The 17554-nt window shown below is 32.6% G+C and overlaps 1 protein-coding gene across 21 annotated transcripts in view; it reads left to right on the forward strand.

Annotated features, from left to right (window-relative positions):
- The window catches only part of tgo (Aryl hydrocarbon receptor nuclear translocator homolog tgo), a 49667-nt gene that overhangs the window by 19236 nt on the left and 12877 nt on the right, over positions 1-17554 (forward strand). For 16 of the 21 annotated variants that reach the window (XM_076405990.1, XM_076405982.1, XM_076405986.1 and 13 more), the window contains one exon: positions 14845-15002. In XM_076405990.1, the coding sequence (XP_076262105.1) occupies positions 14845-15002 (158 nt within the window). Of the gene's footprint in view, positions 1-14840; positions 15003-17554 lie in introns of all 21 variants that reach the window. The other 5 variants (XM_076405978.1, XM_076405969.1, XM_076405971.1 and 2 more) reach the window with 1 other exon arrangement.

A 17554-nucleotide genomic window follows, 5' to 3' on the forward strand; every position in this document is an offset into this window, starting at 1 on the left:
CTATATTAATTTACATTATATAGTTATTCACAAGCAAACTACAAAAAAAAACATAAAACCACATATATTACATATAAATCTATATAAGCATAAATTCGGCGCATTACTTTCAAGGTCGTGGCTAGGACGGAAGGCCAGAACGTTAAAAGTCAGTCGAATTAACTAGTAGAACCGAAAATAGTAACTAAAAGTAAACGACTGCAACAGCCGATAGTAAATAGTAATACAATCAGTCGGACCGAAAATAGCGACTGAAAACAGTTACTAGTAAAAACAGTCGAACCAAAAATAGCGACTGAAATAGTCGATAGTAAAAAGTAGTCAATTACTGAACAGTCGATAGTCGATATCAGTCGATTGTTCCCAACACTAATATATATATTTTTTTTAATGTATGTTCACCAATGTCTTCGTCAATTATGGACCGATTTTCAAAATTCTCTTTTTATTCGAAAGAGTGCACCTCCGAGGTGGTCCCATTGGAATCAAGTCAGGATCTGATGGGGGGAAGGGAGGAAATCGAGGGAAAACCTCAAATTTTAAAGGCAAATTTTTCACATATTTTTTTTAATCTAAAATAATTAGATATTTGTATATAATGTTATTGATGAAGTCGTTCAGTGTAAAAGCTATTCACTTCTTGTCCACGAATCATATCATATGAAAAGGTGTACAAATAATGGTGTAATGGGTAGAGCGTTCAGCTCTCATGCGGAGGTCGCTGGTTCGATTCCCGCCTGAATCATTCGTTGTTTTCAATCATTGTTTCTTTATTCCTATTTTTCATCATATGGGCTGCAGCTTTACTTGGCCTACCCATTATAATACTTAATAAAATAACTGCGTAATTAATTGAGTAAACATCTAACACTAAAAAGGGAAAAATAAAATATTTTTAACAAAGTGAGTGTGAGTTCCTTATTTATTTTATTGATGTTGGTTCATTTCATTTGAACATATTTTATGTTAAATGAGCTCAAGTAGGTTTTATAGGTTTGAACTAATGTTTTGTCTTAAATTTTCCATTGCAAATGTAATATCCTGTTCCGAGGTAAAAAAATAACGACAACATCAAATAGAAGTGTCTAATTTAAAACCACTACGTTGGTTAATGTTAATAACAATATATCCTCTCCCCCTAATTCATATAATTGTAACAATTTCTATTTATAGAGCTTATAAATGAAAAAATCTGCATAGTTTTGTCGATGGAGATGGGAGATAGTTGGAAGAATACATCGGAATAGTAAAATTACCGATGGATATACGTCTAAAATTAGATGGAATCGTCGAAAGAAGTGTATTATTACGTCTCCATTTCAAGACAATTTCTCTACGCAGTTGTAAATTATGGGAACAGCCCAAAATGCCTTCGCTATTTAAATTTTAAAATAAGCAGGGGCAAACCCATGAGAAACAACATTTTTAACATGTCTTATTTTTACGTCGGATATAATTAGTGGATTCTGTCTGCTTTATTTTTCTTCTTTCTTCATTATTTCGGTAATTTTGTATCAGAAAGTGGTAATCTTCAAGTGAATAACAAATATATGGTATTCGGTATGGTATTCTACAAGAAACTCTGGCCATTTAATTGACAGGTTCAATAATTGTGAATTTAGTAAGTTCTAGACATCTTATTGGACAATATAATTGTTTAGCATGAGTTCTCTTGAGATGTTAAGGAGATGATATAATGAATATAATAAGAGATGAATAATGTAATATGATCTAATATAAGAAACAATTCACATTTGTTCATCAACAGTTCGAAATGTCATCCAATCAGTGAACATCCATACCTTTCCCCAGATTTAACTCCGTTTGAGTTCTGGCCTTTCTTTAACAAATCATACCTGAAATGCGAAGGGTATTTCGATAGTTCCAATTTCGAGTCAGTCAATTTGTTTATAGTACTATATAATACATATACTGAAAAATCCCGGACCCAACACATAGATGGCGCTAGTTTTAATACATTCACCGCTTCTTCAGTTAGTTCCAACCTTCAAAAGAAATCTGTTAAAATTTCGTGACATATTATACTCATACATTTGATGAGCGATGAGCTATTATGCTAAGAGTGACGCTACTTTTGTTATTTTTAAAGTAAAAGATCAAAAACCATTTCGTGTCTTAATTTTGCGCTGCTTCTTGATGGGAAAAAATACCGTTCAAGCGAAGTAGTGGCTTGAAAAGTGTTATAAGGACTCCGCTCCATCAGAAACAACAATAAAACGTTGGTTTGCTGACTTCAAACCTGGTCGTAGGGACACCAATGTTGCAGAACTCAGTGGACGTCCAAATAAGGTGGTAACACCAGAAAACATATAAAATATCCACAAAATCGTTTTTAATTGGAGATTACGATGATGAATAAAGTCAATATTGAACAAAAAGTCGCGTTTTCTTTATTACGCTCGGGACTTTTCCGCTCAGGTGTTATATTTCGATTACTAAGAAAATATAAAACAATCAGACTATTTTATTTCTTCATGTGTAAGTCTATTTTTACAAAAAATACTATTTCTGGATCCACTAAAGCGATTATAGATGATTGTCTTTTATTATTTTAATTAGTCTTATTTTGGTATATTAGAAAGTAAGGGTGACCCATGTGCTGTTGTACTTCAGTTAATGTTGTTTTTAGAATGTCAGGTGATTTTTATAACCTGTTATTATTGTCATTAAAAGTCGTAAGTGTTATTTGATGAGATATTACTAAATTTCACTATTGAGATTGAGATAAAGATTTGAGTCTTTACGCAATAAATTTAAATTTTAAATCTAATGATACGTTGCTATGGCTGTAACAACAATGAAAAAAAAAATGACCCGTTGTTTACAATGGTCTCTGCCTGTGTATATTTCGAGAGTAGGCAAATTAAGATAGCGGTTCTAAGGAATATTTATGGTTCAGAGTTACGTAGATGCGAACTAATGAACCGTCTGTTGAACTCTTTCTTACGAAGAAGCGAACCTTCGCCCTCTCGCGGAACTGTAACATCTTGGGCCATGAGGCTTTTTGGCCCGTGGCTTTAACATTAATAGGAAATGAGTACGGTTCAGTTAGAGTACACTTTTCGACGATTTCATACTTTCAGAGTTGACGACGATAGTTTTTTGATGGTGTGTTTCATATGTTATTTTGCTTGGTTGAAAATTTCATTCTAAATTAAACCAACATATCAGTGTTATATATTCTTTTTATTTTTTACAAATATACTGAAATTTTTTTAATATCTGCTAATTTTATTTATTACAAGGTTCTTTTATCATTAATTTTAATCACTATAATTATATCTGGTCTACACTAATACTGAAATTTTCATAACTACATGGAAAAATATTTAAGAGTGACATAATGTTATAAAAAAACAAATACAATGTATTTAGTACGAAATTCTATGCTAAAATTTTCATTGGTATTTCAAGTATATACATGTTCGAAGATGGTTATTTATAAAAACATTAACTGTCACTATAACTTTGACAAATATTTGAAATGTATACAAACAACAAATACAGTAAAATACATTGAAGACTGAAAGCTGACATGAAATTCTATATAAATTTCATTAAAGCTATAGATCTTTTTAACAGATTAACTAAATCTTTTTACTATCTACTAAATTCTCTTACAAGCCTATCAAAAATGTTAATTACTATAACTTTGGAATATATACAAAAATAGATATGCTAGCATGAAATTCTATACGAATGCAGATATTTTCATTTTTTATATAAAGTAATATGTTTAGGATGGCATGGTGGTTTCTGTTAACTAATTACATTTTTTACAAGGTTATTTTTACAGTTATTACTGACTAAAACTTACCAATATATAAAACATAATTATAGTAATGTATTTGGTATGAAATTTTATAAAAATGCTGAAATTTTAATTAATTATAAGAACATTTATTATAAATATCAATCACTATAACTTTCACACATTTTAAATTATGTAAAATGAAATAAGTACACTAATTTTATTTCATTTTAGTATGAAATTCTAATTATGAAATATGAAATTTATATTCTAATTCAAATTTGAATATAAATTTCATTAGAATCGAAAGCAATGTATCAGAGTTACATAATTTTTGTTATATACTAATGTCATACAAGACTATCAGAAATATTAGTTATTATAACTATGGAATTTATTAGAAAAAGTATGAAATTCTATACAATTGCTGACATTTTCATTGCTTATATAAGAGAACATGTTAGAGCTGCATGGTTTTTTTTGTTGACTAATAACATTTTTTACAAGGCTATTTTTTAAAGTTGTTACTCATCCAAATTTAGAAATATGTATAATGAATGCATCTGCTATGAAATTCTATATAAATACTGAAAATTTCATTAGTATTTCAAGAATCATACAGATTCTAAGTTGGATATAATAACATTTATCATAAATAATTATAAATTTGATACACTTTGGAATATTTACAAAAATAGACATGCTAGTATGAAATTCTATATAAATGCTGATATTTTCATTTTTATATAAAGGAATATATTAGAGTTGCGTAGTATTTTTTTTGTTGAGTAATTCAATTTATTACAAGGCTATTTTTCCACACTTTAAAGTTTGGGAATATATAAAAAAAGTTATTTGCTATGAAATTCTGTATAAATGTTGAAATTTTCAGTAAAAGTAAAATATAAGTTAATTATTATTTATTTGATGTCATATTGATAAAAACCGTTATTTTTAAAAAACAAAAATCGATCAATGAGTACTAAATATGGACCGTACGTAAGATCGACGTTGTTTTGGGTAGTTTTGCGAATTCTAAATGTTGGTCGTTGGCGTGGCTGAGGATCGGTGGATCGACGGTCTTGTTCCCGAGCAATCGTGACTAGCCGGAGGCGGCATGGAGGCAGGGGACGAGCCTTTCCCACGCTGCTGCGGCGCTCCCCTTCGCCTCGCCCCCTCCCGCAAGGACGCCTTTCGCCTCTTCTTCTTTTCCTCGTTCCTAGTGGCTCGGGAATTGGTGCAACCGAACAGGAAAGCGTTCTCGCTCTTATTCCCGCTCTTGGTTTGGTCGTTTCACTTTTTTTTCACACGACGATCTCATTGCCGTTAAAGAGGAGATAAAAAATGCCCATTCATTCGCATTACTTACATTTCTAAGGCAACACAGTTTTAGATTTTTGTGTTTTAATTCATCCGTTTTTTTAATGTTATTTTATAGCAAACTTTTGTATCTGTACTATACCATACATTGTAACACATGGGCTGAAAAGTGCCGAACCTAACACATAGATGGCGCTAGTTTTATTGTAATCATCGTTTTTTCAGTTCGTACTAACCTTCAAAATAAAGCTGTTAAAATTTCATGATATTTTACTCATAAGTTTGTGAGTTGTTGTGCTAAGAGTTACACTACTTTTGTTATTTTCAAAACAATGTATCAAAAAACAATATCGTGTTTTAATTTTACACTGTTTCTTGATGGTAAAAAATACCGTTCAAGCGAAGCAATGACTTGAAAAGTGTTATAAGGACTCCGCTCCATCAGAAACAACAATAAAACGGTAGTTTGCTGACTTCAAACGTGGTCATAGCGACACCGATGATGCAGAACGCAGTGGACGTCCAAATGAGGTGGTAACACCAGATAATATCCAAAATAATCCAGAAAATCGTTTTGAATGATCGTAAAATGGAGTTGCGTGAGTTAACTAACATCGTAAAGATATCAAAAGAACGTGTTGGTTCTATATTGTATGTGCATTTGACTATGAGAAAGCTCTGTTCAAAGTGGGTACCGCATTTGCTCACCGTTGACCAACAACAAGAACGTGTTGATGATTCTGAGCAGTATTTGTTCGAAACATGGTTCCACACTCCGGAATCAAAACATTCGTCATATGAATGGACAGCAACTGGTGACATGCCTATTTTGAGGCAAAAGATAAATCATTCTACAAAAGTGATATAAAAAATATAAAGTATGGCTCTTGATAGAGGTTACATTGATGAATAAAGCCAATTTTGAACAAAAAACGCGTTTTCTTTGTACGCCTGGAACTTTTCAGCCCATGTTTTGTATGGTAAATGCATAAAGTACAGAACTTTCACTAAAATATACTGAAATCATTGAAATAAAAAATAGAATCATATAACTCTCCAGAAATAATTCAATATGAGATCAATTTTATTTTTGAATGCTTATTGAATCATCTATGAACTATCTATGAATGGGGACAACATAACAAAACACATTCCAATTTAAAAAAAACCCCGAGAGAGTAAACATGATTTACCGAAGAAAACAATTTATATATTTGTAAAATATAATTTTACATTCAAGTACGCATAAAAAAATAAGTACAAACAAAAACCTTCACGAAAACACTGCATCGAAAAGAGCCTACTTGATAATCCGCAACACAAAATCATTATTTACTTAAGATTAAATATATTCAACCGGATATATATTAAATATAGAATTGCTTGTAAGAGAAATATTGATCTAACCTACAACACTCCTCTATAAAATAATAACATAAACAGACAACTTTTAAAAAGCTCTCTTTTTTCTATCCGAAAGATCAAGGAGTTGTTTCGCGAATAACATGAATTTGAGAGGTATTGTAGTTCGTTTTTTTTTTGTTTTGGTGCCGCAGATATTTAATTAAGTTTATTTGTGGCTAAATAAATCGAATTAAAATACAATTAGTTTCAAAAAAAGATTGCCTTTTTTTCTAGGCAGTAATATATTGAATTAATAACGATAAAAAATAGTTTAGTTTCTTCTGGACCTCATCAAATCGAATATACGAGGGTCACAATTTATATTTCGGGAATTGACTTCCCACTGTTGTCATGTGAGTCGCTAGTTTATTTTATATTTAGTTGAAAGTTTCGTTTCGACAAAAAATTGAACTGAATCGTGAACATTTTCGTGCGATGATTTTCGACGTGGATTATCACAACAAGAGTGCATCAATCAACTTAATTTGACTTTTGGCGATGAAGCTCCATCAAAAACCACCGTGTATCGCTGGTGTAGTGAATTCAATCGTGGTCGTAGTTCGCTGTCCGACGAGTTTCGTGAAGGTCGTCCAAAATCGGCTGTTGTGCCAGAAAACAGCGATGCTGTGTGCAAAATGATTAAGCAAAATCTTCATGTCACCTATTGTGAGATTGAGGCATCCCTAAGCATTAGTTCCACCAGCATATATGTGATTTTACATGAACACTTACCTGTGTGAAAGCTCAAAAAAAAACGTTCGTGTCGATTGGTGCAAAGAAATGCTTAAGAAATGCAATCGCAGTGCTTCGAAAGACATTTATAAAATCGTGGCAAGTGACGAATCATGGATATGTTCGTATGAACCCGAAAGTAAGCAGCAGTCGACTGTATGGGTGTTCCAAGATGAACCAAATCCAACAAAATTTGTTCGCGCACGAGGCACTTTAAAGAAAATGGTGGCCTGTTTCTTCGGGAAAACTGGTCATATTGCAACAGTGCCTCTAGTGTATCGTAGAACAGTAAATTCTGATTGGTACACAACCATTTGTTTGCCTGAAGTCCTCGGTGAAATAAGGAAAACAAACAAGAGACACCGGATTGTTCTTCATCATGACAATGCGAGCTCTCACACATCGGCTCAAATAAGAGACCATTTGAGCACTCGAAACATCGAATTGATGGGTCATACGCCGTACAGCGCTGATTTGGCACCCAAAGACTTCTTTTTGTTCCCATCCGTGAAGAGTAAACTGCGTGGTCAACGATTTTCAGCGCCCGAATAAGCTATTGAAGCGTTCAAAAATCATGTTTTGAAGATACCTCATTCGGAATGGAATAAATGCTTTGAAAATTGGTTTAAGCGTATGCAAAAGTGTATCGATCATCGTAGCGAGTACTTTGAAAACCAATAAAAGTATATTCGCAGATTAACTATTTGTTTTTTTTCCTACTCCCGAAATATAAATAGTGACCCTCGTAAAATCACCATAATGAATTAGATATAAGGTATTGTTCTTGTGGTTTTTTTTCGAAGTTAATTTCACACAAATTTATGATCTCCGAGCTGTAGTTTTGGTGCATTTTTTACGACATTGATTTTAAATAGGCCAGCCACGAAAGATACTTGTTAGTTAATTTATAATCCGTATTAACTGTTTTTGTTTTTTTATCTTTTCTATGGTGTGTTTTAAACACATCATGGGTTTTAGCTGATTTCACGGGATAAGAAGAAAGCCGACATTTTGTTCTTTGAAGTAGTTAGCGCGCTAGCAATTCTTTGTAAGAGATTTAAAAAAAACTAGCCGCTTGTGATATATGGTGAGAGATTTCAAATTTATTTCGTTTTATATGGTTTATTATATCTTTTTAAAAACAATAAAATATAATTTAAGTACTTTATTGCACAAAATAACTCCCCGCCCCTTTTAATAAAAAAATCGTTTTTCTGGTTGTATAACGATGGCTATTATTTCCATTGCATTATTCCATGGTTTTCTTTGATTTAAACAAATTCATCTAAATAAAAAGCTGCAATTGATATATCTTCAAGTTAAGAATGTAATTTTAAATTACTTCAATGATACTGATACAAAATCGCTAATATTTCAAGGTTATATTATTGACAGATGCCTAATAATATGATGTGGTTTTACATGAGATAATTTTAACCACAACTTGGTGGTGACATCTTCTTTCGTAGAACCAAAGAGACTTATTTGTAGTCCCAATAATACTTACGTTATATAATGTCAAAAGGTTTATGAAATTTAAAATAAAAATCAACATTATTACGTTCATGTTGCACAAACAATGATTGTAGCGTATTTTACTTTATTGCAAGTAAATAAATAATGGAATAATGGCGAATAAATTATATTGTTGAATAAAATAATGATCAATCTTAATACGCACGATAGTTGTAATAAAACCCGTTATATTTACCAGGAAAAGGTATATTCGGGATTATAATGTATAATAGGTCATGTAGTGTTCCCATTTGAGTATTTTTCTTTGTGACTATCTTCTGTATGAACATATATTGAAAAACCCCCAAAATTAATTCATAGTTTCTGATGTCTCTGTAGTTTTCATATATTTTTAAAAAGTTTTTGATTTTTTTTCGCGCTGTTTTAATACCACTTTTTCTTCAATATATTTACTTTAATTTAAAATAGAACCCTGACATTAAAAGTTATTTTTAATGAAATGAATATGAGAAAGGTACTGCCACTGTTTAAATTAGCTTACGTTCTCTGGCCCTGTATGATTATTGTTCATTAAACTGATCTTAGTTGCTTTCAATTATTGATTATTTATCACTGTAGTACAACTTAATGATATTTGCTGTGTAATTGAAACTTAGAATTATATATCGCTTTCTTGTATAGATATAAAATCCAGTCGATTTATATTTACAATATTGAATATTGAAACTCAATTCCTCAGGGTGTAGTGATTATTTAAGAATAATTGAAATATTGTTAAATAGTCATCTTTAAAATAAATAGTTATCAGGAAGTCGGGTTATTTAGATGTTGTAAAATCACTTCATGGTGTTTCTGTATCTTAGTCAGTTTTCTCATATGATTCTGCAGGTATCATGTTGTTGCTAGTAATTAATGATATTGATTCTTAGGAAATGAAAGTGAATTGTTGAACAATAAACGGTTTGATGTTAGTTTAATAACCTTTTGGTATCGAAATAATATATGCGCATTATAACATGGTTTAAACACGATAGTAAGACCGCAATGAGTATAATAACGTCTGCCAGTGTACAGAGAGTTTCTTTTTAGATGCTCAGCGAGAATAATATTTATAAGAGGCTGAAATTATGCCGTTAGGCTGATCTGAAGTCTCAATCACAGCTACAATTACATTTAATATGTAGGTGTGTGTCATGTAACAATAATAATATCTTCACTTTCGTCTTTGCCGCTAGTGCATTACCGTTGAAGGCTGTGTTATTTTTTCATTTCTCGACCGGTGGAATTTTGTAATTTACTTCCATAAAATGTTGCTTCGTATTTATACCGCTTCAATTCACCACCACCAATTGCAGTAATTGTTTCGAATTTGTCTTGTACGTTATTATTTTGTTTCCCACTTATATATACACGAAAACGTATTCAATAACTCGGTTAGATTTAATTATTAAATTAGATACAGCTTGATTGGTAATTATAGTTGGATGACTTTCGATACGTTCAATATTCATCTAACTCTCATCTCTAATTAGAGGACGAAAGAACCAGGACCATACAAATCCATCCTTAAAAAATAAACACGAATTGTTTCCAAGCACCCCGTTTATTCTCCGGATTTAGCTCCATTTGACTTGTGCCATAAATTTTTATTAGTTGAAAATTATTCTTATTAAACGGTGTAAGAGCTGCCATAGAGGGGTATTTGCCAGGTTTTCCGGGAATTGATTGATCAATTTAGTATATTTATCTCTTGCATATTTTATTTATTTATTTATTTTTATATATATTTTAAAGTCTCCTTTTACCAACTATGGGTTTATCTGGACTGGGCCTAAAGTTTAACGTGGGCTCCGAACCACGGTCCTCAGCATTAAGCCTGCCGACTGGCGGGTGACCAACTTTAAAAATCATCCCAGAAGACATCCGGTCTTACCCCGCCTGGTTACTGGCGTGACTGGGATCATTTTCCTTGTCCGATTTTACACCCTTGCCTAGAACAATTACAAATATCGGTTTAGATTTTTTAGCTGTGGTTATTTCGATACTGATGCGTTTGGGTGATGATATTAAAAGATGATGGTTAAACAGGCAGAAATGAGACAAGTTATCTTACACATTTTTTTTGCAGTAATTTGTACTCGATCTACCGAATGCCAGACCCGATCAAAAACTTGTGAGACGTCCAGTAATATTGCAGGGTAGTATTTCTTTTCTTCGAATGCCTTTTCAACAACCGCTGGCACTCTGTGCACTGGGTCGATTGACGAGTGGTGATTTCGAAATCCAAACTGGAAATCTGGTATTTCTATAAATGGTTTAATTGATTTTAACAGCAGTTTCTCAAAAAATTTTGATATCCCAGGTAGCAGCGAAATAGGCCTGTAAGTTCCAATTTGTTCTGCCAGTTTCTCAGGTTTTTTTAACATAATTATTCAGACATTCCGGAACATGCTTCAGCCTCAGGCATTGAATATATATGTTTACATTCTTATTGGTTATCGTGGCAGCTTCCAGGAGACTTTTTAGAGTTGTGGTTGTCAATTTCTGTGGCAACTTCCATTGGAGAAATTAGATTTACTGTTACATCGGGCATATAAATAGGATTTATATCTATTGTAGATTCTATTTAATTCGGTTGGAATAGGTTAGCTAAAAAATCAGCTTTTTCATCGTTTCGTCGGACCCATCCATTCATTTCGATCATTTTTTAATAGGCGGTACTCCAATAAGTGGTCTCTTAAATTTCCGAGTTGCTTTCCATAGCGAGTAACCTTTGTCTGCTTCCGGGCTTCACTCTGCTTCAATTCACTTACATATTTTCCGAAGCAACTCTGCTTTATATTCTTTAATCTTTTGATTTGTCCGATTACTAATTCTATTAAATATTGTTTTGCTTATGGCATTTCTGATTCTGTGTCATACTCTTCTAACTTTTCGTCTTTTATCAATTCCCTAACTTCAAGGGGACAACTTACCGCATATTTTGATTTCTCTCTTGATTTCGGTGTAGCTTCTTTTGCAGCATACCGAATTTGTTAATTGATTAAATGTTCTATAATTCATGAAAACGTATATGTACTGGGCAGAAATCATACTCCATATGCTATATTGACCAGACTTTGCACCTTAATAATTCCGTGATACTTCACTACATAGTATAAAACAAAGTCGCCTTTTCTGTCCCTATATCCCTATGTGCGCTTAAATCTTTAAAACTACGCAACGGATTTTGATGCGGTTTTTTTCAATAGATAGAGTGATTCAAGAGGAAGGTTTACATGTATAATACATGCATAATATACTAAGGCAACATTGCTAATTTTAGAGGTTTCTAACGTGATGTCGTAAATTAACCTATTTTTTTAGGCTTATTTAGCAATTAGCAAAAACGCTGCCTAACCCTACGAGTTAGATCAAATTAATGTACTACAGTATTGTACACCATAAAAAGGTCTACAAAAAAGTCCGTGATGGTATATGTTTATCTTTTAGGGATAACCCACATTAACTATTTTTATTGTTTACTTTTTACGTGAGAAAATGGCTTATTTACGAAGCTATTTTAAGCAATACGGCATTAATCCTTATCTAATTAAGTACCTTAAATACAGTGTGCAATTAATATAGATCAATATGGTTCCTTACAGCATGTAAATTAAACAAATATTTTCGGAGATATTACAAATTTAAAATTTGCGTTTAAAAATGTGTAATGTAATAAAAATTGTATGAATTTAGATATTCCAAAGATAGCAGGAAATCTTCATAGTAAGTATAGGGGAAGAGGAATTGTTTTACTCCAAATTTAATGCGTGCAGGCCAAGGGCAGTAATGAATGAACCAAAAATACTGGATCGATTTTAATCATGTTTTCATTGAGTGACATAGGCATATATATTTTATGCCCGTGCAAAGTCGGAGCGGGCCGCTATGTTTTTATATACAACGTTCACATTTTTTCTGTAGTGTATTTAATTTAGTATCAGCATTGCACCCGTGCGAAGCCGGGGCGGGTCGCTAGTTTAATAATAAATCTTGATACTATAGATCCATATAATATACTAAGATATGTGGGATATTTCTCTGGTTGATATTAAAATATTTATATAATTAAATTAGTTTGAATAGCGCGAATCTACTGACACGTGATTCGATAAAATTTTATTGGTCAGAAAAAATGCAGATGGTCCTCCGTAGGACATTGATTTGATGGATTCCGAAAATGTCTTCGGTTGAAAGTCAATTAAAGGACTTGGCATTTTTATAGTTTTCGGAAAAGGTGCTGGAGATACGTCGTTTGGTCTGTTGCAGCCATCAAGAAGCGGGGAATTTTTACGAGCGCTTGACGTCACCAAATTCAGAACCGAACTTAGCTCGGTATCATTCATTTTCCCTCTGCAAATATGCGATAATATACGTCTCGCATTTATTAGGTTTGATTTAAGAACATCATCATTGCGTACGGCCACATTCTTCACACTCTTTGACCTCTGATTGGATTCTCTTTAAAAAAACAGTGAGAATAACTTGCCCTGTTTAACATTGATAATTAGGGGAATAGATTTACCGAGAAAAGGATTAATTGAGTACAGTGTTCTGTATGAAATAAACTCACCTTTATTTTTTTCAAACACGTTTTGAAATTTCTACCAAAAAAACATCGAGTAACCACCTGATACGTCTCCAACTAGCTTATTTCCTTTTCCAAATCTGGAATAACATTTTTGGAACTCCTGTTATATACATAAAAGACAATTCATGAAGGGAACTCAAAATGCCTTGACAGCTGGTTTATTCGTTAGCATTAGTGTATTATGGGTGGCCTAGTCCAAAGGGTTCAAAGTAATGCAATAAATTTGGATAAATAATAAACATTTTGTGTTTTATTGATCAGTTCCCAGTGATTATTTAGAAGAATATGCTTTGATAGTTAAAACGCTGGAAAATAATAACAAAAATCGATAGATAATCTATAAAAAGTGTATATTAAATTATATGACCCACATTTTAATATTTGACATTTATAAAAATAAATTATGAACATATTAACATTAGAAAATAGATTTGTCAGGCATAATTGGATTTGATTCAATTTATTTTTAATCTCTTTTAAACCGCTCGGAATATCCTGTTCAAATATTTTTAGATGTAATAAAAATTTGATTATTTTAGTGAAACTAAATTGAAAACGTAAATTTGTTTTAACTTCTTTCATAATGACCTTTACGCTTATAATTATACATATTTCCGTTAAAATACAATTATGTGTGAACATTTCAAGTCAATCTATAAATTGCTTTCGTAGTTTTGAGGACGAATATACGGAAACTGTATTTTTATATATAATTGATTATTCAACGAACACTATTTATTTTTTTACCTTAACGAATGTCATACAAGAACCAAAACCAAGGCGGGTAAAAAAATAAGGAATTTTCCCGCTGCGGAAAATCCTTATTTCCTGGAAGGACGTTTCATTTAGTAGTTTTTTAGTGGCCCGTAAAAAAGACAGTTTACTTTCCCTGCTCTCTGATCGATTTTCTTAACAAGATTTTTATTTTGGAAACTTAACTTTTATCTGTATCTATCCAATTTCGCGACAAAAAATGGGGAACTGACGAAAAAAAAACAGTCATCAATCATCGTTTCTTTTTTATTGGGAATTCTTTCTAGCAATTAATTAAGAATTATGTTGAAAAAGTAATCCTTGTTTTGTTTTAAATCGAATTTTGTTAAAGTATATATTTATAGAGTTATTTTTTGTGGAATTTGATTTAACAATTTTTAGAACATTTTGAATATATCTTGGGAAAATATTACAATCCTAATAGTTTTTGATAGTTATTAGATGACATACTTGATAATCCTTATTATTAAATTATTGGAAATTAATTTATTAGAAGTCTAAAATTTATTTAGTTATTTAGAAATAACTAATGGCAGTTTGATTGATATATTGTTAAAATAAGTGCAATATTTACTTTTATTTGTCGTTATACACCGTTGTTGAATGTGTAAAACGGTAAAGGAAGATTTGTTTGCAAATTTTTTTCTTAAATCGTAATAAATGAGATACCTCAAGAGGTCAACTTAGGCAAAAGATGTAATGACCGCTGGCTTTTTCTTACAACTTACTGTAGGGAGAATCATTGCGAGATCGAAAGGAGGAGGCGAAACAAGATGACAGCTTACATCACAGAGCTGTCAGACATGGTGCCCACCTGCAGCGCTTTGGCCAGGAAACCTGACAAGCTCACTATCCTGCGAATGGCTGTGGCCCACATGAAAGCTCTCAGAGGTAACACCCATTTATTTTAAGATCCGATAGATAAACGCTACAATTTTTTTTTCTTCATTGCTGTTCTTTTTAACGTCTTCAACACGCGTTATTATTACAAGGTTACGAACCTTTTAAATATCCGACTTATTATTTACCCATCGATATATATATTTTTTTTCTCAATCAAAATTGTCTGCATTAAAGATTTATGCCGTTGATATAAAATTTCATTATATTTATATATATTTTTTTAATTATTATTACTATGATGACACATTTTCAGGTTTAAACTGCTCAAGGTAAGTCGATCGTTTAAGATATTTACGATTATTTTTTAGGGTAAACTGAATGGCTCGGTGAATGGAGGTAAAGGGAAATGAAACAGTGGTGTTTACATTATGTGACCGTTATTTATTGGCAATATAAAAAATGTAGAAAATACAAAAATAGACAAAACGGACGGCAGCGGTAACACCTGGTGACGAAGGCATGTCTAAACCAAACGGTGGTCGGTTACTGAATGATCGAAATACCCTTCAATAACATCCCAGATAAACGTCTCGGGGTTGCCAGCTATTCGTTATCGGGTTCTAGTTGGCACTGCTGGCACCCCGCCCGTTTTCAACATTTGAGATTATATTTCTGGGTATATTGTAGACCGTTATTCCACCATGTAAAATTCGACATGCCTCAAGGTCGCTACAATACCCCCCTGCCAGAATTTTACATGCAATTATTTTAAACAATTAAAATACAAAAATGTAGGAAAAAAATCAAATACAAAATACTGTTACACCAAACAAAATGTGCTGCATCAATAGGGCTTTGAAACATATGATAAATCAAAACGGTTGTGGTTGGTAGGGTTGCGATCTGGTACGGCTGTTGATATCTTTCGGTCCTACAGATACCGTTGCTTCATCGTCGCTTTGGTACTTGAATGTGGTCCATCGGCGACGTTGAAAACAAGCTATTTTTCGGACAGGGCTCCCGCAATCGACGCTGTGAGAGGATCGATTGTTCGACTACGTGGTAGCTTATTTTCTTCGACGACGAGACGTTGGCAATTCTGGTACCTCGGCGAAGACATAACGAGTCTACGGTGACTGTAATCGGTACCTAGCTTCTGGAGCTGCTCTGTGACTAATCCGTAGTCACATACGTTACGGTAATTCAGAAAAAACAAATAGCGACGGTATCCGACCGAAACCGCCCAAAGCCTTTTAAATCCAATTGTCTGCCAATATGTAGTGCCGAAAGAAATGTTTAGTCAAGACGCTAATGATTAAATAGTGATGTTATTATCTCTATATAAGAGTTCAAAAGATTGTGAAAGAAATAAAATTTGGACAGAAAATTAAGAAAAGAAGAAATGGAAATAATGAAATGAAATTTAAGGTTCATTGTTCCAGCACTAAAATAAAATTTAATGAGGAACAAATGTTTCAATGAATGTAATGTTGAAGGAATAAAAGTAAAATGGAAAAAGAATCGAATTAAAAATATTGAAAAATTTATATCAAAAAACAGATAACGGTCACATAAAATACATCCATGTTACACGTACCCTCCATTCACGAGTCCAAACCCAATTTTGTGAAAGATCACGTCGGGTTCACCACTTTAGGGTAAATTGAATGGCTCGGTGAATGGAGGTAAAGCGAAATAAAACAGTAGTGTTTACATTATGTGACCGTTTTTTATTGGCAATATAAAAAAATGTAGAAAATACAAAATGATAAAACGGATGGCAGCGGTGTTACCTGGTGACGAACGCATGTCTAAACCAAACGATGGTCGGTTACTGAATGATCGCAATACCCTTCAATAACATCCCAGATAAACGTCTCGGGGTTGCCAGCTATTCGTTATCGACTTCTAGTTGGCGCTGCTGGCACCCCGCTCGTGTTCAACATCTGGGATTATATTTCTGGATATTTTGTAGACCGTTATTCCACTATGTAAAATTCGACATGCCTCAAGGTCACTACAATTTAAAAATGGTTGAAGTACATTCCATTATCAAGATCTGTACTGATGTAGTTTTGATATATTTTATATAAAATTGAGCATTTTTACGTCTTGATATTGGTAGAAATATTAATATTTACTAATGTTGTCATAATATCAGGCGTCTCAAAAGAAACTTTGTATTTTCTGGTCCCACATATTCAGGCTTTATCCAGTTTGTTGTTGTTAAAATTGTCTTTATATAAGGTGTGTAAAAAAGAAATATGCATTCCTAATCATTCATCCTGCGTCATTTGCAATCGTCATTTCTGCTTAACACATGCGCTGATGAGTCCCGAGCCTAACACATAGATGACGCTAGTTTTATTGCATTCACCACTTTTTCAGTTAGTACAGTAGTGATATTCTACTCATAAGTTTGTGAGTTATTAAGGTATGAGTAACACTACTTTTGTTACTTTCAAAACAATGGATCAAAAACAATTTCGTATTTTAATTTTATACTGCTTCTTGATGGGAAGTAATGACATGAAAAGTGTTATAAGGATTCCGCCCATCAGAAACAACAATAAATCTTTGGTTTGCCGACTTCGAACGTG

The sequence above is a fragment of the Rhynchophorus ferrugineus genome, unplaced genomic scaffold (assembly GCF_030347505.1).
Source record: "Rhynchophorus ferrugineus isolate W39M unplaced genomic scaffold, kcgeb_rfMv2 rfM5, whole genome shotgun sequence".
In the NCBI taxonomy this organism is placed as follows: Eukaryota; Metazoa; Arthropoda; class Insecta; order Coleoptera; family Curculionidae; genus Rhynchophorus; species Rhynchophorus ferrugineus.